The sequence below is a fragment of the Balaenoptera borealis genome, assembly GCF_965194805.1.
Source record: "Balaenoptera borealis genome assembly, chromosome: 6".
Lineage (NCBI taxonomy): Eukaryota > Metazoa > Chordata > Mammalia > Artiodactyla > Balaenopteridae > Balaenoptera > Balaenoptera borealis.
The window spans coordinates 71,736,606-71,761,669 of record NC_138863.1 but is presented as its reverse complement, the minus strand read 5'-3'; the positions used below and the strand labels follow the sequence as shown (position 1 = coordinate 71,761,669).

Here is a 25,064-nt window from a genome sequence, read left to right as displayed (position 1 = left end):
AAGCATAGTTTTTATTTTTAAAAAGTATGAAACAAAATAGTTGTTAATCAAAGGAGAGAATTATGAAATAACTGTTAAGTTTATTAGTAGTATTAAGAAGTGTTTTTTTGTAAGACATTTCATAAAGGCGATGACAACTTTAATTTGAGCACTTTAAACACTGTAGCCTAAGAAGAACTCTTGAAAGAAGTTTTAAGCAAATGGTAATCATCACCTTTAGTATTTCAAAGACTAATCACAACTTGTATCTCCACTAGCTTGTTTGGGGAAACAAACAAACAAACACAACAAGGGCTTCCGAATTACCCATACTGGAGAGCCATTCCTGCCACAGTCATTACTATTTTCTGATTTCTTTTGCCATCACCATCAACCCAGCCCCACTCCTGCCTCTCCTTTCTAATTAATTAGCTAGCAAAGTGGGGCACTCGTCCACTTTTCCCTCCAAGTTCTCTGTCTTGCTGCCCATGCTGGGCCTCTCTGAGGTGCCGGACGAGGGCTTGCAGGTGTTGGCTTCTGCTGGAGCAGCCCCGAGGGTGGCCGGGGGGCAGTGAGCAGAGCAATGTGTGCACTCAGCAAGGACTTACAGGAAGACAGAGGCTCTCCAGTCAGATAACCAAGTCCACCCACTTAGCGTAAAACACCAGCGTCCCACAAAACGCCCCTATGGATGTAGAAGCCTTTGCTGCTGAGAGAAGTTTCCTTGACATGTCAAGACCCCTACCTCCAAAACATCCTAAACTTTCCTGCCAGAACTCACAATGTGAACATCACATGTGTGCATAGTGGCAGCCCTCTGAGGTATCTGACTTAAAGGGTGACAGGCAGGGCTCTAGAAGGAGAACTGAGCTGGACACGCCCCACACTCATGCTCAGGCTGGCTAACTTGGTTGGTTAGAGTCTGATGCCCTGAAAGGGTCTTTACTTTATAGCTAGATTGATCATAAGCCTGCAGGTAAGCCTACGTGGTTCAGGGCAAATCCATGATTACATCTGGGAAAGCAACTCTAAGACATATCCTACCAGATGCAGATTAGTAGTAGTGCCTTTCTTGGCATACAGAGGAAGGGGCAGAGCCAAAGGTGAGCACTGCCATTGACCTTCAGGATAGGATGGTGTTTAAGACTGAGGCTTCAGAGTGAGATGTGCTCAGGTCAAAATCCTGCCCTTGTATATATGTCCATGCCACTCTCTCACTTCGTCCCAGCTTACCCTTCCCCCTCCCCTTGTCCTCAAGTCCATTCTCTACGTCTGTGTCTTTATTCCTGTCCTGCCCTTAGGTTCTTCATAACCTTTTTTTTTTTTTTTTTTTAGATTCCAGATATATGTGTTAGCATACGGTATTTGTTTTTCTCTTTCTGACTTACCTCATTCTGTATGACAGACTCTAGGTCCATCCACCTCACAACAAATAACTCAATTTTGTTTCTTTTCCCTCAGCTTTCTGAATGCCAGTTTCCCTCTTAGTAAAGTGGGGAAAACAATACAAGCCTAAATACAATAAGATACATAACATACTTTACATAATGCTGGTTATGGTAAATAATCAATGAATGGTGGCTTTTATCATTATTATGTCCTTAACTGGGATTTATAAGACAGTAGAGCATGGTGGTTAAGAACATGGATTCCAAATCCAGAGTTCAAATCCTGGCTTCAAAGCTTGCTAAGTTCATGACCTGGGCAAGTTACTTAATATCTGTAAAACAGGAGATACTAATAATACCATTCCAAAGGATGGTTGTGAGCTCTGTATAAATGGGCATATAAAAAGCTCTTGGAACAGTAAATGTTACCTATTTTTATTAACAATGTAAGTTATTTAATGCTAGTAAGTTACACCTATTAAAATAAGAAACAATAAATACCTCCATTAAAATAATAGATGTATCTAATAAGATACATCTATTAAAGTAAGGAAGAAATATATATGTATGTATATATGCACACAAACACGCACTGATATTAGGTCTAGCAAAGCCAGTTGGATGAAAAAAAAACCACAGTGACTTTTTCCCCAGTCAGTTATTGACAAACAGTGGAGTTTCATGATGCACTGTCTTTCAATGTTGACCTGGAACTGGGTTGGCTACTATACAAGGACCATGAATGTAAACACATTTCAGGCTAAAAAAGCATATACTGTTTGAGCAGTAAGTCTCCTCATTAAACGTGTACCTAGAAATCGCAAAGATCAGATTGAAATTTCAAACTGACCTAGAACTTCTGTGGGATTTGTAAAGCCTTGAAGTTGTTCACAACACCAAAGAGCATGTGTGAGTCTAATCTGTGCCTTCCAGGGCCCGGTCTCTTCCAGGGTCTAGCTCCGGGACAAGCTTAAGAGAGGAAGAATTCCTAAGTTGCCCATGCTGCTCGCTCTTTGCTGGTTGTGCAGCCAAGTGGGAGAGAACAGAAGATCACATATTTGACCCTTCGCTCAGCCTAGGGTGATTCACATTTGGAGGCCTCTAAAGCACAAGGGAGGCGGCATTTAGCAGCCTACAGCCCACATTTAACAGCCTACAGTCCACAGCTCAGAAGAATTCATATGTTGGCCCAAGTAGTGAATATTGGACCACCGTCCACCATCCTGGCCTCATGTAAAACTCTACTCATTTAGTACTAGAGCATCCTAGCCCAGCTATTAAAAGAGGCCCCGACCACTTAAGTTCCCTTGCTTTTTAGCTGTGTTGGCTTGAGTCTGCTGCTGTATAATGAAATTTAATAAAAGGGAGAATTTCTATTTATCACATTTCATTTAATCCGTTTCCCATTCCCTCTGAATAAGGGGAACGAATAATGAATTTTTTTCCCATTTAGATGTCCATAAAATGAGGCTGATATAAAACCATTATGAACAACATTGAAATAAATTTACCCTCTTGAGAGATCAACTTTCTCCTGCAGTTAAAGAATATTATTGGTGGGATCGCTTCTCTCGTATCATGTCCCTTCAAGAAGTGCTGGAAGAAATGGGTGTGGAGAGGCGAGGAGAGTGATTCAGAGGACTCTTGCTTGCTTTGGGAGGATTCGGGGTCTTCCATTTGGGGGGTTGCACCAGAGTATTTCAGGGCACGATTGTTTCTGGTGTTGAGGAGGGTTAAACCTGAACCAGATTAAATGCGCCACGTGGGCTCAGCTGAAATCCCCATGGTGCTGGGCCGTCTCACTCTTGCCTTGGAGCCCTGCAGGATGCCTTCGTCAGGGGAACAGCAGGCCCCAACGGATGCATACATTTAAAATGAATAGCCAACCACTCCCACCCCCATGTGTCTCATTCTCAATATCGCCCAGAGTTGCTGTCCCCAAAACTTTCTCTTCCCTTTCCCCCAAAACTTCCTGCCTCTTCCCCAAACCTAGCTGGGGAAACATTTTGTTTCTTTCCCCTCCTCTTAATGGCTCAACTCAGATCGACTTATTCTTGCATTCTTCTTGTAACATTTCTGTTTTCTTAATTACCCAGGTTTAGCTGCCACTCTGGACTTGGGCACAGGACTTGTTGTGGCCCCCGACCCCCGGGGAGTTAGGTGGAAGCTGGGGCTCTACCCTGAAGGGAACTGTGTGAGTAGGTGTTGGAGCGACTCCCAGCTTAGACCCAGGGAACAGGTGGAGCCAAGTGGATCTGGGATGTGTGTAAACTGGATCCAGTACCCTGATAGTGTATATTTATTTGTTTATTTTCTTCTCCCCGCCTTGGGAGCATAGGGATTGGTTATCTTGTTCATTGCTGAATCCATATTCATAAGAAATGTGTCTGGCATATATTAGGTACTCAACAATACTGATTGAATGAATTTATTGAGCCCCTGCTATGTGTTGGGGATTGTTATAGTTGCTAGATAAGACAGGAACTGCCACCATCTAACAGATGGAAAAACTACGGAGAAAAGTGACTTTCTCAGGGCTATTCAAAATGGAAGCAGTTTCTGGATTTCCAGACATCTGGCCTTTCGTCTACAAGAAACAGCTTGTTTCTGAATATTAGCATGCTTGACTTGACTTCCCCTGTCTTTTTGTAAAGATAGGGTCTTTCTGAGAGAAAGGATTTTTTCTAAGCTGACTCCTTTTGTGAGCATTTGGTCTTTCTCTGCTTAATTTTTCTGATTTGGAAAATGAGCATGGCATCATGGAATCTATTGGGTTGGCCAAAAATTTCTTTCGGGTTTTTCGCATAGCATCTTACAGAAAAACCCAAATGAACTTTTTGGCCAACCCAATACAAATGGATGCCCAGGAAGACAGAACTACCCGACTGTATTAGTTTGCTGGGGCGGCCATAACAAAATACCACAGACTGGGGAGCCTAAAAATAAGAAATTAATTTTCTCACAATTCTGGAGGCCAGAAGTCCAAGATCAAGTTGTTGGCAGGTTCTTCTGAGGTCTCTCTCCTTGGGCTGTAGATAGCCGTCTTCTCCCTGTGTCTTTATGTGATCTTCCCTTCCTGCATGTCTGTGACCTAATCTCTTCTTATAAGGACACCAATCATACTGGATTAGGGTTACCTCATTGTAACTTAATTACCTCTTTAAATTTCTTATCTCCAAATGCAGTCATATTCTGAGGTACTAAAGGTTAAGACTTTAGAATGTGAATTTGGGGGTGAGAATCACAATTCAGCCCAAAACACTTACCCTAAAGAACTTGATTTTACAAAATGTGAGGTAATGTCCAGGCCTGTTTAAAAACCTCGTGATGTCAGTGTTGTAAACATGCAGCAAATTACAGCCCACGCCCTGCTGTCTCCTGCCTTTGGTGGCTGCCTTTTCTCCTTGGCCCCAGACTGAGACCAGCAAGGCGATCAGAACAGGTCACCCAGGGATCCAGAAATACAAGAAGAGGGTTTTGTGCCAGGTAAATAAAAGGAATTATCATTCATCTAAGGTTCATTGTTTAAATTACCACGTTTATTTATGTCAACACAAAATACAATAAAACAGCTTACAAAAAACCCATTTTATCATCACGTAACATAAATCTTCAGTGAACAGAAGTACTACTGCTAATGTTTTGGCCTTTTCAAGGTCCAGCCTTGGGTCAAAACAGTATTCAGAGAAATAGCAGATTCTTTTCTACCTTCCCCAATATACACACAAAGGAAATTTATATATTCTAAAATCCCATTCCAGTAATAATACAAAAATATCACATGTAGAGATGAATACCACTATTGTGTCATTGGTATTGCAACTTCCTTCTTGCTCTAGATTTCCCACGACCCTGAGCTTCAGTCAGGAACTTATGGGTGCATCAGCCCTTCAGGTTTCCCAAGTGATTAGTAATTCTTTTAGTATAACTGTATACTACCCAAGTGTCTAATTTACCTGAGTTATTTAGAAACCTGAAAAAAAAAGTCTCCAAGTGATCAAATGTGTACCAAGCTAACTGATAGAGTTGAAGAGACTTACTGTAGATTAATCTGTGCCAGTTCAGTGGATAAATATAAAGCCTCCATTACCTAATGAAGTACTCACCTAGTAAAAGGCTTCACATTACAATTTACTCAAAGGTAATAAACATTGCACAAAAGTACAAGACCTCACCTACATTCCAGTAGTTTAAGTGCTATTTGCTTAGTCACTACATTATCAAACAAATGGTAGTTATCACTTACCTAACAAAATCTTTCTGTCATTTCACTGATAAGAGTCAGTCTCACCCTGTGGAAAGAAGCAATGGCTTGGAGCTAGAAGACCTCAGTTCTGGACCAGTTCTACCCACTCTCTGAGGCTTACTTTCCTTATGAGGATCAAATGAGATGAAAGTGTTTTGTAAAGCAGTATTAACTATAAAAAATAATATTCTACAGAGTTCATCTCTTCAATTAACCTATGGATCCCTAATTACCCACATGTATTTTGCAAGTAAAATCTTACTTTTTAAAGTAACATATTCACCATATGCAACTGAAATGTGCAAGCTGTGCTATGTAAATGAGAAAAGAATATAGATTTAAATAAGCCTATTACTCATGAGAGACTTGTGTACTCTTGATGTGTTTGATTTAAAACCACTAAAAATTTTATTCTGTTTAACCCGTGGTCCTTTTGTATATTATTGGAGCTCTTTTTGAATAAGCTATCTAACCATTTAAAGTAAATTTTTTAACAAGAAATTAAAACTTTCACATGACATTTACAGGGTTTACATGACTGTGAAACTGAGTAAAATGGGTTGAGAAATATAGAAGGAGTAATAGTTTGAAAACTCAGGGTCAATAGGGAAACTGAGTATAGAAGTTTATTTTCAGGTAATTAAACATAATCTAATGATAGACTTGTTATTTTTGTTTTTTTACTGGTGACTTCCTAATTTATAAATTACTTCTTCTTCATCTGTAAAACAAAATACTTGACTTTTGGGTACGTTCAAATCCGCAGAAATTATGAACACTTCATTTTCATTCTTACACGTGGGACAGGTTTGGAAGAATTGCATCCTACGGCTGAAATAAAAGTCAGCATCTCATTTTTCATAAATTAAAAAAAAAAATCCTCTTTTAGGAAAGGGCAGATTTACTAAAAGTTTAGAATTCATTGGCAAGTGTGAGTATATAATGTGAGCATATGGACTTTGTGACTTTGCTGAGACAAAGACCTCAGGTATTCCTGCAACAAATGAGGTTCTAATTTCAAACGTTTTTCAAATGCAAATCAGGCCCCCATGAATCATTTTGATGATTTTTTGAGGCATTAATGCAACAGAGTTAGTATTCCTGAAATGATCCCCAAAGTCACCCCTTTTCTAAGGATATTTCTCTTCTTGATTATTTTGAACCTGCCAACATAGTCTCTAACCTTCACACAGAGAATGACTGATCTCCAAATGACCTATTATTATCTTAAACCAACCTCATTTTGAAACAACAAAGAAAGAAAAATTAAATAGTGCATTAACATTTCATATCAGTGAAACAGACTTTTTTCCGTGCGTAAAGTAGTTCTATCCATCCGTGGAAAGGTCTACCTTTTGTTTTTCCCTGTGTTTATAGGTTACATTTTTAAAGGTACTGGTGGAGCCTCTGTACAGTGGATTGGTTCCCTAAAAAAAAAAAAGGTCCACATGAAAGTATGTATATTATGTTATTACATGGTTTTAATATAGCTAAATCATTTCATTGTATATTACAGATTGGAAGATGAGAGTCAGGCTCAATCTTGAAAGCCATTTGAATAGTTTTGATTAATTTGATATGTCATAATCTTAGCATTTAAAAATGTATACATCTTTATTTTTTTTATTATGAAGAGCCAGTCCCATGCGTGCAACCTAGAAATCTTACCCTTTTTGGAAATGCACTAAATCATGGATAGAAAACAAGACTTTGGCTGTTTTGGTCACTGCTGTTTTACCAGAGCTGAAAATAGTTCAGCTAGCTCACAGTAGGTTCTCGGAATTTATTGAATGAATAGAATGAACCAAAAGGTGACCCAAAAGTGAAATGTAAAAAATAAAAATGGGAAAAGTGAACTGGTAGAAGCACACAAAGATGAACGACATAGTATCCGCCTTTAAGAAATGTGTTGCTGGTGAGAGGCATCAAACAAGGGCACAAATAATCTTGCTAAAATGAGACCAAAATTCAGAAAGAGTGACAACTAGCTGCTTGAGAGAAGCAGGGAAAGATCCCCAGGACAGCAAACACCTGCTGTGGATAGTAAAAGAATTCAGTGGCTTTTCCTTACTAGAGAATAACAGTGTGGGAAGGAGGGAGTCACAAGAGACTGACATGTGGGACGCTGGGCTCATGAAGGAGTACAGGTCCCAAGGCAGGTTAGGCAAGACAGCTTTGCCCTTGGGGCAATAGAAAGGTTGCGTGTCAAAGCCTGGATAATTAGGTTGTGCTATTTGGCTGTAGATGTGATTCCAGGTGCCGTCACCAGGACCAGAAGGACCAAAGCTCTCTAGGTGTTTGGAGAAATGTCCAGCCTGATCCTCCCACTTCTCTCCTTTGGTTTCATTGTTCCAGGCAGGAACAATGTCTGGGTAAGGAGCAGTTTCTTCCCTCCCATTTCCCAAGGTCGACCACACAGGCTTCGGCATCAGACAGTCTGGGTTTCAAGGCAGCTCCACCACAAAACCTTACTTAAGCAATTCCGAGCTTTGGCGTCCTCATCCATAAGAGAGATTACCAAAGTGCCCACCTGGTCCATGAGGTAACGTACTTCAGCAGGTGCCTGGCACATAGTAAGTGTTTAATAAATGCTGCCTCTTCTTATTAGTACTCACTTATAACTCTTCTTCACATTTGGAATTTCCTTTTCTTTTAGGTCCTAGAGAGGGTACTAAAGATATTTCCCCCCAGGGCTTTGGGACTCAACATTTCCAAGCCCATTTCTGAGTATTATGGAGTCTGGGTACCACCTCTAACCCTCCAAATTACTAAGTGTTATACATTCGTCTCCTTATCCCATGAACTGCGGAGATGGTAGCAATTTCTAGGCACAGATTTGAAAAAAACACAATTGTACTTGTCTTCTCAGTACATTTCTTTCGCCTCTCAGAAGAACTGAATAAAACTGAAAACCATTCCCTGGCCTCTCCCACTTGTTGCCCTTGGATTCACTGCAGTGTCTTCATTGTGAGGAAGAACCACACCTGCATCTGTTTCTACATTGCCCAGAGCCAGTGGCCTGACCTCTAACTGAGTAACATGTTACCTTTGTCCATGTGCCTTTGGAGAGAGATGCTATCTCAGTAATAAGGGCAAATAGAGAAGAGGTTACTTGGTGGTGGATGATGAGTGAAGGCCAATTGACCATATTGCTTCTACTCCTGAGGTCAGCCTGGATAATCATGAGGACCCTACAGTCCTTATTTAGTCCTACTACAATAAGAACTTGAGATTTGGAGGATGTAGGGCAGACTGATGTGGTCTTAGATGCAAGTGGAGTCTTGTTTGCAAATAAAAATCATGGGTAGAATTCTATTAACTTTAAGAGATTGCAAGCTATTAAGTTTAAGTTGGCTACAGAAGAATAAAGGACTCAGCTGAAGAGGAAAGATGGAAAAAGTAAGATGTGTAGGCTGGGAATGATGGGTGGAGTACTGTCCTGGAGGAATAGAGGGACTTAGGAAACAGAAAGGACACTTGGTTAAGAGTAAATAGTCTGTGAGCAGGGTCAGGGAAGATCTTTGTAGGACTAGGAGTTCTGTTGTGGGCCCCATCCCAGATCATGTCAAACATCCCACATCCCACACTAAAAATAATTTATATGCACGACAAAGGAGGTGCCTTGAGTTGCAACTGACTGAATACACAATGCTATTTTGAGGACATTTAGTTGAATGTTTTATTTTGATTATGCAGTTTTCATTCTGTGTTTTGAAGCAACTTTGTTTATCAAGGTCTACAATATTTGTGGGGGGGGGGGAGCATCTCTTGAAAAGCTAGTTATAGGGCTTGGGCATGCTAATAGGGGTGAGGGATGAAGCAGATCCCACCACAGTAGGAGGGTAAGGTGGAAGCTTAAAAGTGGGGAAAGAGCAAGTATACATTGTCAGGGGGCAGTAGTGTTTCCTGGCCTCAGCTGATGATCAGAACTCAGGAGAATGAGCTCAAACAGGATTCTGTTGGCAGGAGAAAGTGTGGCAATGTCCCACACAGCCTCCTCTAGTGCCACGTAGGTGGCAACCTCCCTACCCAGGATTTCCAGCTGAGACACATGTTTGGGTCTAGCTCCATTTCGGGTGGGTCTGCACTCCTGCACTGTTTAGACAAGGTCAGGTTTCCCCCAACCATCTGGGCTGACCAGGCTGATTCCCCTAGGAGTCTGGGGGTTGCTAATTTAGGCTGTGGATTTTACAAAGGCAATGGCACATTTTTAGAGCTTGAAAAAGTGGTAATAAGAAAGCTCTCTGTCACGACCCACAGCTCCCTTAATGATTGCCTAACTGCCAAACGCAGACCTGATTTGCTTAGCACAGTACAAAATCAATCCATGACTGCAACGAATGTCAGACTGAACATTTTTTTGCCTCTAGTTAATGACTTGTCATCCTAGAAAAAATGTCTAATCAAAAATGGATTTAAATATCTTCCCTTTGTGTTTTCATAAAGAATATGGATGGGGGGCGTTATTTCTAAAAGCATAATAAAAGGTAACCTTTCTTCATGGCTACGATGAATGAAATGTTTCAGGAGGCAAGAACAAAGCTCTTTCTCATCCTGAGCTCTGTCACCTTTAGAGTCTAATGGGGGCCTAGGGGTCAGAGGTCCCACTACTGTCCCCGGAGATCCCCAGGGGTCTGAAGACCAAATTCAGCTCTTCAAGAAGAAATAGGTTTTAGATAAAAACAAAATCAAATCGAGGACCCCAAAATGGATGCACTGAGCAATATTCTTTTTTTTTCCAATAGGACATATTAGTGAAATTTGAATTGAGTTATTTGAATTAAAGCTCTTTTGCATCCAAGTGAATAATTATGACCCAGTCATTATCTAGTCCAGAACATCAAACACTTGTTATTCAAAGAAACTCAATTTAACAGGGAATAATATTTTTCTTTTATGCTTTTATCTGTTTAATGCATATTTTTGTTCCATTTTAGGTGAAGAGACAGCAAAAATTCAGCATTTGAATTTCAGTCATGTTCTACATCCTGAGGGAAAACAATTCATGTTTTGGGGGAAATTAACTGTTAATTAAAATGTTATTTTAAAGATATTAATCATTTGTCAGTATTCATGCCTTTGTAGGAGAACATGAAAATATGCTGGTTAGTAGATACACATCACATAATTGCCCAAGCGCTTGTTTGTGAACACCTGCCTATTCTTTCTAGGAGGGTCAAGGCTGTGCTTGGAAGAAGAGGCTGCAATTAGGATTTCAGCTCCACTATGGACCAACAGTTTGGGAAGTCTCTTAACCTCTCTGAGCCTCAGTTTTCTTACATTCAAAATGGGAGTGTCAAGACTACTTCACAGGGCTCGTGGTTGTTGAACTAACTGCTGCTATTGTGTTTTGTGCCAACTTAATCACATTCTTTTTTGTTTGTTTGCTTGCTTCTTTTTCAAATTCTTTTCCCATTTAGGTTATTACAGAATATTGAGCCGAGTTCCCTGTGCTCTACAGTAGGTCCTTGTTGGTCATCTGTATTATATACAGTAGTGCGTACGTTATCGTTACCAGGGGAAAGGGTAGGGTTGGGGAGGAATAGATTGGGAGTTTGGGATTGACGAGTACACACTAATCAGATTGTTTCGCCTGGTTGCCTTCTGACCCCTGCCAGGCAGTGGATGAGAGTTAAAAACAACATCTGTGGCCAGGGGGTCAGGTGAAGTTAATTGCTCTAACACTTTGGCCTCATAGTACTAGGTTCTAAGTCACCAAACTAACCTGTCAGGTTACATTTTTACCTTGTTAGAGATGGATACGTTATATCCTCATTGCAAATCCTCACTTGACATTCGTAAAGGTTTTGTTTAATTAGGAAAAATCCACACACACACAAAAGAAGAGGAAAGCTGTATCAAGAACCTCTGTAGACCCAGATTCAATAGTTATGAAGATTTTGCCACACTTGCTTAACTATCCCTGTCTCTCTCTCTTTTGGCTGAATTATTTAAAAGCAAGCCCAGCCTTCACTCCTTTTTCACTATAAACCTTAATTATTTTCTAGCAAAGCCTCATGCCATTATCATACCTAATTGAATTAACCATAATTCCTAGCTATCAGTCTAATAACCAGTCTATATTAACTTTTTCCAGTTGTCCAAAAATATATATTAGTTAGAGTGTTCAAATCAGGATCAAAACAAGATCCATACATTGCATTTGGTTGTTCTGTCTAAAGGCATTTTTAATGGGAAGATAAAGTAGATAAAAATTTTCATTGTCCATTGTCCTGCACCATATATTATGGTTGTTTCAAAATAACTGCACAAGATATAAACATCCCTTATCAAGATAAATTTATCCAAAACAGAAAATTCCATTTGCTTTAGGTATTGAAGATATTATAGACCTAGAGAAAAAAGTGTTACCATCAATTTACTTGGGGAGATGAACCCAAAGGAGCATTGTATTTGCCTGTATTGCCTCCAGTGATATCACTGTTTTTAGAATCAGCAATGTAAGATAATTGCTATCAGATAGCTGGACACACCATTAGAGAGAGAGAGATGAAATTAAAACCATGAAATTGTTTCTGTGGGCCTCTAGAAATGGAATTATCTCTCCTGTGGAAAAGAAACACAGAAAATTGGAGTCCTGTTTTGTGTTTGCCTACTGTGAAGAGGAGACACATAAATTACATTTATTGAGTACATATATTTAAAAGTTGATACTCTGGGGTTTTTTTTTTCAGGTAGCTGTTTAAAATTTATGTTTTTCAGAAAAACTAACTGGACGGTATTTAAAAAGTCTTCTTGACTTTGTAACTTATTATGAGTAATGAGTATTTCCATGGAAATTGGCATGAACTGTCATACTACTCATGAACATTATTCCACTAGCTCTAACAACCGATTTATGGAAATATTTAGATACAGCACCTAAACTTTATCAAATGGGTCCTGCAGGATCCTCCTGGTGGTAAAGAATAAAATGCATTTCCTTGATGTTCCTAAGTAGCTATACAGTATAAGGAGTTTCACGAGACGCTTCAGAGTAGGGGAAATCCTCATTGCACTGAGAGACAAATGTATGCTGTGAGGGCTATCTGGGTCCCAGATAATGGACAGAGGTCCCTTTGTCCTCAGAGCAGAACAGAAATCAGCTGTTGGGGACGTGGTGAGAGGAGTAGAGAAAGAACATGACATTCTAACTCTCCCAGCGCAGAAGAAAGCCGACATCCCATCTTTTGCACAGGAAAAGGAGTAGCCCCTAAGTGTGCACATACCGTTTGCCACTTGGCCTTTGACCTTTCTGCTTCAAATTTGGCAACTTCTTTCTGATCATGAAATGACACCAGCAGCTTCCAAATGCACAGTAGGACGACTCCAATGAGAAGAATAGCCAGCGAAACCCCCAACATGATCATGGGAATATTCGGAGGTTGTGGACAGTCTGTGGAAACAAAGAAAATTATATTAAGAAGATGGTGCAATTAATGTTTTGATGTAGCGAAAACACTTCTCATGAAATTTTCCAACCATACTTTTTCTCCTTTTGTAACATCTTTTGTTTTGCTGAATTAAAAAAAAAAGAGTTACTTGTTGAAGGGTAGCCCTATTCATTCAAAGTAGAACAAAAGATAAAGTAAGAGTTTGGTTATTCAAAGCAAATGAATAGACACTTGAATGGCTGACTCAAAAAGAATTCGAATTCAAAACAGTGACAATTAACACACATGGAATATTTAAAGGATCAATAAAAAGACTATAGTTTACTAAAGATGGTCTCTTCTGGGTATATTATAAAGCAGAAATGGAACGTGTTCACACAAAAACACACACACACACTTACTTTTTCATGGATTTTCTTGAACCGTATAGGAGATTATACTCAATATTAAATACAACCAACCCCTGGGAAATATACTACTAAGGCTTCCTTTTTTAATATATAGACAGAAGACAATCATGGCTTTCAGTTTTATTTCAACTCTAATGCAGTGCCCTGGTGTCCTGGAAAATTCCTGGACTGGTTTCAGGAGAGGTGGGTTCCATTCCCATCTGACGGACAGTAGCTGCCTGAAACCATCAAGTCCCTCCATCTCTCTGAGCCCCAGTGCCCTCATCTGTAAAACAAAGATGTGGGACTTTAGTGTTTCCTTAACTTCCTGATAAGTTTAAGCCCAGGTGCTCATGCTTATTAAACCCACCCCTGAAATTGCTAGCCCGAACCCCTGAGATTCTGATTCTGTGGGTCTGGATGGAGCCACAAAGTTTTTATTATTAAAAGTATCCCAAGTGATTCTTATCTTCAGGGAAGTTTGAGGAATTAGGTGTTCTGTATAGTCCTTTCTACTTGAACATTCTATGAAATGTTATTTTGACTCTATTGATGATAGTAATATAATTTTGCAATTACTCAGTACCTTCTCTCATTGACAGCAGAATGACTAATAATCCTTGCAATATGCCTGGGAGATGATACATTTCTTAATGAAACATTATAATTAAGCTCCCCCTTTGCTTTCATGGGAGAAAAAAATCCCACACAAAAATTATCATTAAATATCTGTCTCCCTCTGCAAGAAGTGAGGCAAATCCATGGTATCTTGGGAGGAAATGAATCACGCTTAGTTTATCCTAACTCTTATTGCTTTTAGATATTTAATAAGGAGGGTTATACACACAGGACTAGTCATGCTGCTTTCAAGGTAAGATCTATAGCTGATCTGAATTTGAGCGGAACTAATGGCCCCCTAACAGCATGATGCCTGGCCTCACACACTTTTGTTCTTTGGCCAAAAAACCATGTAAGGAGATTATGCAGAAATAAGTAAAGGAGCTAATAAAATAGGCACTACAGTATGAAGATCTAAAGACTGTTTCTAGCATAGCAAATGAACCATGGCTGCTTCTAATAAGTTGGCAACACTCCTGCAAAGAAAGTGGCAGGCCTGTGTCAATGAGAATATATACTGGCTACACCTTTGACTGTGAAATGTCTGGGGTGGGGCATAGGACGTTCTTGCTCGAAGCAAGATGAAGCTTGCTGAGACCCTGAAGCCAGAACATGAATTAGGAGGGCTCTCCAGTAGGGAATAAATAATGGAGAAACAGGCATGGCCTGGTGGAGATAATTATTTTAAGAACTTAGAGTCATTGGGAATTAAACATTTCTCAAGAAAGGATTTGGGCCCAAACTCCAGAGCAGGTATTACACAACAGATATTTCCACTTCCCATACTCTCTTTAGTATTTCTTGAGATGCTCAGACTAAAGACATATTTGTAGGTGGGGCAAAAGGTTTTCTCCATCACTGTGTGCCGTCCAGGGTTGCCTGTTGAGTCTGGGTCAGCGCTGGGCCTAATTCTAAGGTGCTGAGTTCTAATGCTGCCAATCTGGTTGCTCTGCCACAGGTGGCTATTGCTCAATAGTCACTAGAAATGTGACTTTTCAGAATAGGTTTTGTGTTAAGTGTGAAATACACACTGATTTTGAAGACTTGATATGAAAAAAGTAAAATATCTCATTAATAATTTTATATTGATTGTACACTGAAATAACAATATTTTGGATGCAATGGATTAAATAAAACCTATTATTAAAATTAATTTATTTTATGCTTTTTAATATGGTTACTAGAAAATTGAAAATTACAGCGTGGTTTGCATAACATTTCTATGGGAGAGTGCTGAGCTGACATGGGAGAGTGCTGATCTGACCTATTTTGGGGATTCAGATATTTATGATGCTCGTACAGCCAGTGAGAGGCAGTATAGCACAGTAGTTAAGAGCACGGGCTCTGGGCCAAACTGCCTGAGATCCCCAATCAGGGCTGGTACTTAATTGCTGCAGGACCTAGCAAATTATTAACTTCTCAATTTCCTTACCTGAAAAATGGAAATAATAGCAATACCTGCTTTATATGGTTGTTGAGGGTGTTACATGAATCAATACATGTAAAACATATAGCATAACACCTGACATATGGTATTAGTAAGGGCTCAATAAATGAGAGCTGCTGTTATTATTATTATTATTATTATTATTATTACAACAAATGCACCCTTCTCGCTTTTCTATCCTCAAGACCTCAAGGGCTTGGAATCTCCAAGTTGGAAACTGTGGGTGTAACATCCACACGCATATCCCTGCTAGGAAGGCTCCCCAACTATCATTCACTGACTGCGGCTCTCATGAATGTGGCTGAAAGTTCCTCCGGAAAAAAGACGAGTGAAGCTCTCCCTGTGTTCACACACACACTGATGGTGACTCTTCTCTGGGTTTTTTTTTTTTCTATATTCGTTTGGAGAATAATGGACATCGTTAACCTTCACATCCTCCTTTCTCATTTTGCCTCTTTTCTCTCCTTGCCTCCAACCGGCTGCCCTGGGATTCTCTGGTCTTAAAGCTGTGAGAGGGGACTACAGATTCCTGGGGACAGGCTCTGTCCTCAGGGCCCCTGGAAGCTCCGGGCCTATCAAGGAGCTCGAACGTTTACCAGGAAAGAAGCATCCTTGAAGCCGTCAGGTGACTCCTGTTAAACTTCTGGGAGGTCATTTTCCCCTCACTTTTCCCTGCTACAAAAGCATAGGGAGAATAAAAAGCTTTAATAAAAAGATATCAGGGCATCTGAGGGCTCTCAGAAAGATGGCATGTTGATGTACCACTCATATTGTGTGGACGAATAAAAGAAGAAAAACCCAACAGTTCAGTAATGAGGAAGCATTTATCAACCAAAGGCATGTTTCACAAGAAAAAAAAAAAAATCAAAATCAAACCATCTAGATACAAAATCCCCTGAATTAAAAACAGAACCTACTCTGGAAGTTCAGTTTTGTTTGGAATTTGCTTTTCCAATGGAACCAATATTATAAGGAATGGCTTTGATTTCAGGAGAACTTGCTAAAGCCACTGCCACCGTCACAAACAGAAGATGGGGGTGTAGTTGAAGAATTTGACTTTATAAAATACATAATGAGGAGGCCAGTTTTCATACTGTAAAGTATTTCTTCCTTGTACAGCAGGATTCACCTTAGATTTTCTTAACTAATGACCTCTACAATGCCCTTTACATACGTATTTCAAAGAAGTCAATTTACAGAAGCTTTTCAAGAGCAAGTCTCCTGGTGCACTCTGCCCACCTGAGTGGCAAGGTCACCATCACACACTTGTCTCTTGCATTGTGCCGACGTCTCCCTCTCCCTGACCCTCAGCACTGCAATGTGATACTTTTCTAATCGTGTTTGCTTGGTTAGTTCATAACGTCTTGAACTTACTTTTGGGTAATTTTGTCATTGCTTTTCACACTCTTAAGTGATGGCAGCTTGGTACTCTTGGTTTCAAATTCAGGACTTAATACTTTGTCAGCCCACTGATAAACCAGCACACACAACAAAACACATCTGTCTTCTAGCCTGCCCTTGCTGCTATTGTCTCGGCCAGAACTTAGGCCTCAAGCTTTTGAGGGAAGGAGGAGGAGAGGCTGCTGACCGGATCTGGAGAGGTCTGATTTAATGCAGCTGTCATTTCTGCCAGAAAGGTTTAGGGACACATCATTAACTGAAGACAGAAAAGGTGAGGCACCTGTGCGTACCTAAGAAGGCAGCCAGGGCTTTTAGGGCAGAGTCACTCAGAGGAGGTCTGGAAGCCAGCTGTAACCGAGTCGCCTGGAGAAGTGTTAAAATGCAGAGTCCTGGGCCACACATCCAGCCTGCTGACTCAGGAGGCTGGCAGTTTAACAAGCTCCCCAGGTGAAACTTACTAAAATTTAAGAACTTCTCAACAAAAGTATCAATACCTTCCCCACTATTTTCTTTTCTACCTGCTACAAGTTTCTCTCTCCCCTTCACTGAAGATGAGATTTTTATTTGAGGGTTCCCTGAGTTCCAAGCCGACTCCATGAATTGGTACGGAGAAAAACTCACAGAAGCAACTCACAGACTCTGACTTCTTTTACAGATCACTTGCTTCCTTCCTTGTCTCTTCACATCTTTCCTGACTCAGCATTCTCACTTAAAGACCCATTAGGTAGGTTATGAACTGGTACATATTTTACATGCATTATTTCATTTAATCCTTGAATCAACCCTTAGAAGAAAGTACTGTTATTTTTCCCATTTTACAGATGAGGAAATAGAGACTCGGAGAGACAATTATCTTCCAGAATGTCAAGGAAGTGGTGGAACAGGATTTGAGCCAAGGTTTGCCTGAGTCAAAGCTCTTTCTCTTAGACTGCTATGCTCCTCTTCCCTGTTAGTCTTTCCTAAAAACATACCTTTTGCTTACATTGCATTTAACTGGTCCACCTTTCTACAATTCATCAGCCAGCTTTTGGGGATTGGTACAAAAACACTTCTCTTGCTCTTTGGTCTTAATAAGAGACATTGGAACATATCAAACCTTTCAACAGGTATCTTTCAGCCATTGGGAAAGTAGAGGCACTCCATCAAAATTTGGAAATGTCTTTCCTGGCAAGCTACCCAGAGCATCTTTCTGGTTGTTTTCTCCTCTCCCGTGTAATATCTCTTACCACTGGCAAGGGAAGGCATGCCACCCACCTTTCTCATTAATGCTGTGAATGATGGCTTTCCCTTCGTTATCTGTAGTTATTAGGAATGTAATAAGACATTCATTTTCTCCTCGCAGAGAACAGGAAACAGAACTATCCTTTGAGAAATCTGTAGATAAAAGAGTCATTCATTAGGTTAAATGAGATTCCAAAAGAGATTTTTTTTAAAGCAAAGTAGCACTGAGTTTTATTATACAAATAGGAATTTTCAACACTGCAGAATAGGAATAGAAAGGACATAGCATTTTCCCTACCCACTGAGGTTTTAGTTTCTACTCCTGTTCCAGAAGAACAGTTCCAGGTGTGGTCAATCAGGACTGACCATCGAATGCACCCATCAAAATGATGGTGGTAGGATTTCAGTAGAGTGAAGTACTTCAAGGCAGGTACGCTTAGCTGTCTTGGGAATAGAATGGCTCTGATTATGGTAATGAGAAAGCTATACGTTCTCCTTGGCTGAGAGCATCTGGGAGGAAGCTGAGATTATATTTCAGAAAGGGACTACACAGTCCAAACTGATAGTGGTATTTCTAAAGGGGCCTTTCCCACAATGGCATAGTCAAGATTGCTGGCCACGTATTGTCAAAACAGTAAATATAAATTAATATGAGGAAATGGAAATTGAAGTGTTATGTAGCTCAGGGACCACCAGGATAAAGGTAAATCCCAGAATAAAAGGAAACCAGGGGCTTCCCTGGTGGCGCAGTGGTTGAGAATCTGACTGCCAATGCAGGGGACACGGGTTCGTGCCCCGGTCCAGGAAGATCCCACATGCCGCGGAGCAACTAGGCCCGTGAGCCACAACTACTGAGCCTGCGCGTCTGGAGCCTGTGCTCCGCAACAAGAGAGGCCGCGACAGTGAGAGGCCCGCGCACCGCGATGAAGAGTGGCCCCCGCTCGCCACAACTAGAGAAAGCCTTCGCACAGGAACGAAGACCCAACACAGCCAAAAATAAATAAATAAATTAATTAAAAGGAAAAAAAAAAAGGAACAATTACTAAAACTTAAAAAAAAAAAAAAAGAGGAAACCAGGATGACAGTTGGCCTACCACTCAGTATAGCCCTTTTCTCAATTAAAAAAAAATTCAGTTTTCCTCAAATCTTTTCCAAGTAGAAGAAAAATTTTGAGCTTATTCAAGAAGCAGAAAATGAATGTCATGACAGAAATTGATAATATAGTAAAATGGTCAGTCTAATACTATTTATGAGCCATTTTAGTGATCTGGCACCTATACCAAAATTACGTAGGATTTTTCTAATTAAAAAAAAAAACTTGCTCAAAGTTCTCCTATCTTCTAAGTTAGAGATTTTTAAATGATACTGTTACAAACACTTTTTTTCAGAAACCTGTAAATAGAATGACCTTTTGCTGTTATCCTAAAATTTTAAGACATATGATCCAAAATTAGTGTATTATGACACAATGGGTCAGAATACAAAACTGGGACTGTCCCAGATAATCTTGGACACAGTCTTGTTAGACCTATAACTTTTCTCATTAGCTTCAACATAAAAAGATTTTAATAAAACAGAATCTACATGTTTTCCTCTGGTTCTAACAAAGAAAAATTAAATAATAGTCTATTGTTTGGTTCAACAATGCTATAGCCATAGCAAGATAGAAAATTAAGTTGTTTTTGCATTTAATTTATAACATCTCATGCCAGAGTCTGTAAGAAGCATGTCTGTATTATCTATCACAACAGGGACTAGTAAAACATTTGGCATTATTAATAAGATTCCAGAGGATAAATTTAAGAGAACAAACTGTCTCTGAACCCATTAGAAGCATCTACTTACATAGGAATATTAAGAAATCTAATTACAAATTATTCTCATCTGGTCCTAAATGTTTACCATCATCTAAATCACCTCAGAGTTCTACAGTGATGGATTCCAGGGACCCACCCTGGCTATTCTGATTCGAGAAGTCCGTGGTTTGGACAGGAGCTTGCATTTTAGTGAATTGTTAATAGTGTTTTTAATGAGGTGATTCTGATGAAGAGGTTTGGGCACCTCTGGGCAGCACTTGATTAGTGAAATTTGTGTTATTTCATGTGTTTGACAGCAACAGAACTGTATATATAATTCATACTTTGGTCATTTTTGGATGACCTCCACCACATATTCTCCTACCAAACCATTCAGTTAGCTAGGATTCGTGACGTCTCCGGGAATATGCTTTTTTTTGTTTTAGAGTGTTTTTTTCCTTCCCTCCTCTTCTCTGCCGTGACAGTGGACACCCGCCCTGTTCCTCTCAAACTTACTTAATGGAACATTTTATTCTCAGGTAGAAAATATGTGGACAGCTCATAATACTTCTTTCAGTAATATTAATCCTGCTTTTTTATTTTCCCTTAAAGAGCTACACTGAAGCACAGGGAGGCTTAATTTACTTGGCCAGGATTTTTAAAGTTTTAATGGAACTGCTAATATGACCTTTGAGTCACGACTCCCTTCTTGCTTTAATTACTTCACCACTCCTTTCCATGACTGTTATGACTCTAGATTTAGCCTGTTTTGTAGTGTTTGGGTATTAAAATGCACTATTGAATGTGCAGTGAAAAGGTCCAGCTTGGGCTGGAGATTTGCATAATTAGCTGCTAAGGTTTTCTTTTGTTGTTCATTAGAAATGAACCTTTCTTTTTTTTACCCACTTTTATGAGTGCTAGCAGTGCTGTTCTAGAATAATACGATGAAAATAAGATCTCAGGCAGTCCATGAAATCATACTTAGAAAAGGAAGAAATGTGAGAATGGAGGTGAAAAGGCTGGGGTGTGGGAAGGTCCAAAAAAGATGTGGAAAATATAAACTGTCTGCACCATTGAATCAAGATAACCATGTGTTTAAGACCTCACCTCTGGGGCTGAGGCAGTAGTTCTCAGAGAAAACAGTTTCCCAAGGGGGGAAAAAAAAAGAGTTCTGTGGCCAGATAAGTTTGGGAATCCCTCCTTACTCTAATTCCTCCTTTTGCTTCTCCTGCAAATTCACAATGCATATTTAATTTAATATACATGACAACTCTCAGTCTTGCAAAGAAAACAAAAAGCTTAGCTTCCCATTTACAAAATTTATATGACCATGGGTGCTTTTGTCCATTTAACACTTTCAGAACTAGTGTTCCATGGAACACACTTTGAGTAACAATGCTCTAAGTACATGAATATTGGGATAAATTAAAAACTTCTACTTCAGTAAAATGGAATGAATAAAGTTAAACCGCATGTCCTTAGAAATACACAAGTCACCATAGCACAGGTGAGGAATAATTTATTCAGATTATGAAGTTTATGGTTATCTTACTTTACTCTCCATGTCCTTATTAGGGGAAGAATGGGCTGATAAAAGACCCCATGGAAGAGCAAATATGTTGTGATAATTTCAAGATGATATGATCAATAACACAACTGGATGAGTAACTTGAAATAGGACTTATAAAAAGCCCCATTAGAAGAGTGACTTTTTTAATTCACAGGCTGACAAAGATAGTTTTTCTCTCGAATTAATCAAGATTAGTGCTTTAAATGGTACTAGTAATCCAATTATTATTTTTGATTTCTGAGTTAGAAAAAGTTGTAGTCCCCTATTTTGAAGGTAATTTAGTTGATTATACAAGAAGAATAATGCAAAAATTTTAAATGCCACTTGAGAATCTTGTCTTCCTCTCAAATCCAAGCATTTAAGATAACCTATACTCAGAAAACTGTGTATTTAAATATAGTAATTCCCTGTTCATGATTTACATGTTTCCAAGGTTTACTTCTTTTTTCCCCTCAGCACATTAGATTTCTCACGCTGCTAGTCAATTCAGTTCTAGTCATTTGCAGGGCATTTTCTGCAATTTTTTAGTCATTTCTTTAAAACACTTGGTAAATATCCCAACTGTTTGCTGTGAAATGAAGCCAGAAGGATATGCTGAGATTTTGTACTAGTTACTAATGTGGACAGGCCACAAATGCCACTTTACTCGGTGCTTTTACTGCATCTTACCTTCGGTATTAGTGTAAGGTACATACCGTCTTGTCCAATTTATGGCTATTTGGCATATTTATCTGAGGCACCAGAAAAGCACAGACGAGGGGTTTCATGAGCGCTAATCACATCCCTCCATACAGGGCTATTTAACTGTGCACGGTCAGAAACCTCAATTTTAAAACAATGTTGGTAATTTTCAAAACAATATAACTATCACTAACTTATTTCACTTTGGAAATGGATTAATTTCTGTATTCTAGCTTCGTCTATTCAAGATACATATCCTAGAGGGTCATAAATTATCGTCTTGGTTATTCCACTCCTCCTGAGGTGCACTGTGGCAGTGCCTCCGAGGCGTGCAGAACAACGTCCCTACCTGAGCGGCAGGATAAGGCAGGGAGTTCGTGATGATGGAAAAACAAATCCCCCCAGATGGTCCCTTTGGGAGAAGTCAGTCATCGGCTTTGTTTTAAAGTTCCCAAGTTATTTCTTAAATGCCTTCCCAGATAAAATACAACCAATTTACAGATTTGAGATAACATTTTGCCATTAGAAAGAATCTGATTTTAAGTAAGTAACTTCAAAAACGGCAGGTGGAAGCAAGAGCAGAGTTTGCTTAGCAGTTAAAGGTAACAGGTCCTTCTTGTAGTTTGGGACCAAGGCAACAGGGAATTAAGGATGACCATGTAACGCCCATGTTTGGAAAGCTGGGAGTAAGAGCATATGGAGGGGAGGGCAGGAAAAATGGCCACTAACCAGAAACTGCCTGGTGTCTGAGAGTTGCTGTCAGAAAACCCGTATTACACCTTACTTTGTCCTATCGTGAAATAAGGTAATCGGACGATAGAGGATGATTTCAGGTTAGGAGGTTAACATTTAGCTATTTCTTCAATTTTCCACTCTTCTAATTCAAAAAAATATAGCATTCTGGAATTCTCTCCAATTGCATGTGTTAAGCAGAGATGAATTTGCAACAAAGCAAATAGCATTGCCGGGACTTTAAATTGCTTGTCTCCCAAACCATCAAGTCTTTAGCCTTCTGGAATGCATTTACTCTTAAAAATGAATGCGAGTGAATTAACACCCTAGTACAAATGAAGTCGAGCTACTGAAAAGCCCTCCACCGAGTTTCTGCCTCTCCAAAACTGTGCAAAGGAAAGGAAAGCAATTTCAAACAAGTAGAACCTTCTTCTTCATTGATGGTCGCACCAGCTAATTTGCATTTGTCAACACAGTCTTCTCGGGCCTGGCCATCTGCAGACAGGTAGCATTCAATGCAGCTCCTGTGAACATTATTCAACAGAGTTGATCAGTTTGTGTTGGTGGAAAATAGATACGCAGCTGGGATATTGCTTTAATGCTGTCACTATGGTTCTGGCTCTAGGAGTGTCTCAGAGAGGATATTGTGTTTCGTTACTTTCAGAAAGATGGTTGGGTGATGTCCAAGAGGAAACTGCTTTATTCTGGATTCCATTCAGTAATCAGTGTTCCCTGAGCCAGTCTTGATAATAGCTACTATCCTCATTCATCTGTACTGATTGCTTCTGATTGGTTAGATTAACATTTTTTTTCCCCAACAACAACAAAAAATCCAATTATTTTGGTATTTGATTTAGCTATATTTTCATTAAACATTTTCCTGGGAAGGGTTTATGGTACTAAAATATGATTAGAGACTAGACAAAGTGTGACTTTCTTAATAGAAATGGTCTGTGTTTAACAAGAATTCCAAGAATTCTCATATGTCCTGAATGACTATTTTAAAGATTCACTTTTCTGTAACTCTTTTGAATGCGTCCAAGCCTTGATAAGGGTATTTTCAAAAGCTGAGGATTACAGCCTGGATCCTCATTAATGCAGGTTTTTAAATAAAGGATTGCTACTTATAGAAAAGTATATTTCCAAGAACATAGCCCAGGAATTAAGCTACTCTAATGATGTCTATACAGGAAAGTAAAGCTTAGACCCTGAATTAATCTGGTACTGAAAATCACGTTACAGCTGGATAGTGTTTGGAGTCACCCAAAGCTGCAAAAGTTTTCTTACTGTGGGCACGCGTTATGCTGGCCCAGGAAAGGTATGCTCCTCTAAGTGCTGGAAACATTCCCCACGCCCACCATGCCTCAGCAAATCTCAGCTGAAACAGCACTTCCTTAGGCAAGCCTTCCCTAATCCTTATCAGTTAGTTCCCTTGTAGTGGAAGCCTCTGAATTCCTCTGCTGGAAGGGTTTAGGAGCAGCAATCTATGTGGGGTAGGGATAGCAATCTTACCTGGAAGTTGCCTTTGCACAGCAAACACACTGCACTTATCTGGGTTATATATTTACTTGGAGTGGTTTTGCATTGGGGCTGCTGGAGATTGCGGAAGCCCTTAAAAGCTCTACCCCTTTGTGCATCTCACTGATGGCTGCCCGAGCTAGTCTGGTAGCTTTATCTCCTGCCATATAGTTCCACCGCACCCCCTCTATCCCTTATTGTAACTGTTAGCCCAGATATCATTATAATTACTTTATAAAATGTTCTGTCTTTCCCAGTAGATGCTCAGCAGCTGTGACAGCAGGAAGTATAACTGTTTCAGTATCACTGTATGTCTATGACCTAACATGATTCCTGGCCTATAGTAAGTACTTAATACCTATTTGATAAATAAGTGCATAAAAGAATAAATAGAATGGTTTCATCTCAAAACTAACAAACACCAAGGGGATCACTCTACCCGATTTCTCAAATTCAAACTACTTGGACTATTAATTTCATGTCTTATAAACCAGATTTAAGATTGAATCATGTTTGACAAAGAAAACAAACTTCTGGTTACCAAAGGGGAAAGGGGAAGGGGAGGGATACATTAGGAAGTTGGAATTAGCATATACACACTACTATATATAAAATAGATAAACAACAAGGATTTACTGTATAGCACATGGAACTATATTCAATATCTTGTAATCGCCTATAATG

The 25,064-nt window shown here is 39.6% G+C and overlaps 1 protein-coding gene and 1 long non-coding RNA gene across 4 annotated transcripts in view; one reads left to right on the top strand and one right to left on the bottom strand.

The window, feature by feature from the left end:
- LOC309630293 overlaps positions 1 to 12,465 on the top strand; it is a 30,885-nt gene extending 18,420 nt beyond the window's left edge. The window contains exon 2 of the long non-coding RNA XR_014245578.1: positions 7,858 to 12,465. This is a non-coding gene — a long non-coding RNA (uncharacterized lncRNA). The remainder of the gene's footprint in view (positions 1 to 7,857) is intronic.
- Positions 4,885 to 25,064, bottom strand: part of ITGB6 (integrin subunit beta 6) — a 125,454-nt gene continuing 105,274 nt past the window's right edge. For all 3 annotated transcript variants that reach the window (XM_082395282.1, XM_082395281.1, XM_082395280.1), the window contains 4 exons: positions 23,289 to 23,386; positions 18,117 to 18,236; positions 12,843 to 13,009; positions 4,885 to 7,040 (listed from right to left, as the gene is read on the bottom strand). In XM_082395282.1, the coding sequence (XP_082251408.1) occupies positions 6,942 to 7,040; positions 12,843 to 13,009; positions 18,117 to 18,236; positions 23,289 to 23,386 (484 nt within the window). In that variant the 3' untranslated portion in view covers positions 4,885 to 6,941. The remainder of the gene's footprint in view (positions 7,041 to 12,842; positions 13,010 to 18,116; positions 18,237 to 23,288; positions 23,387 to 25,064) is intronic.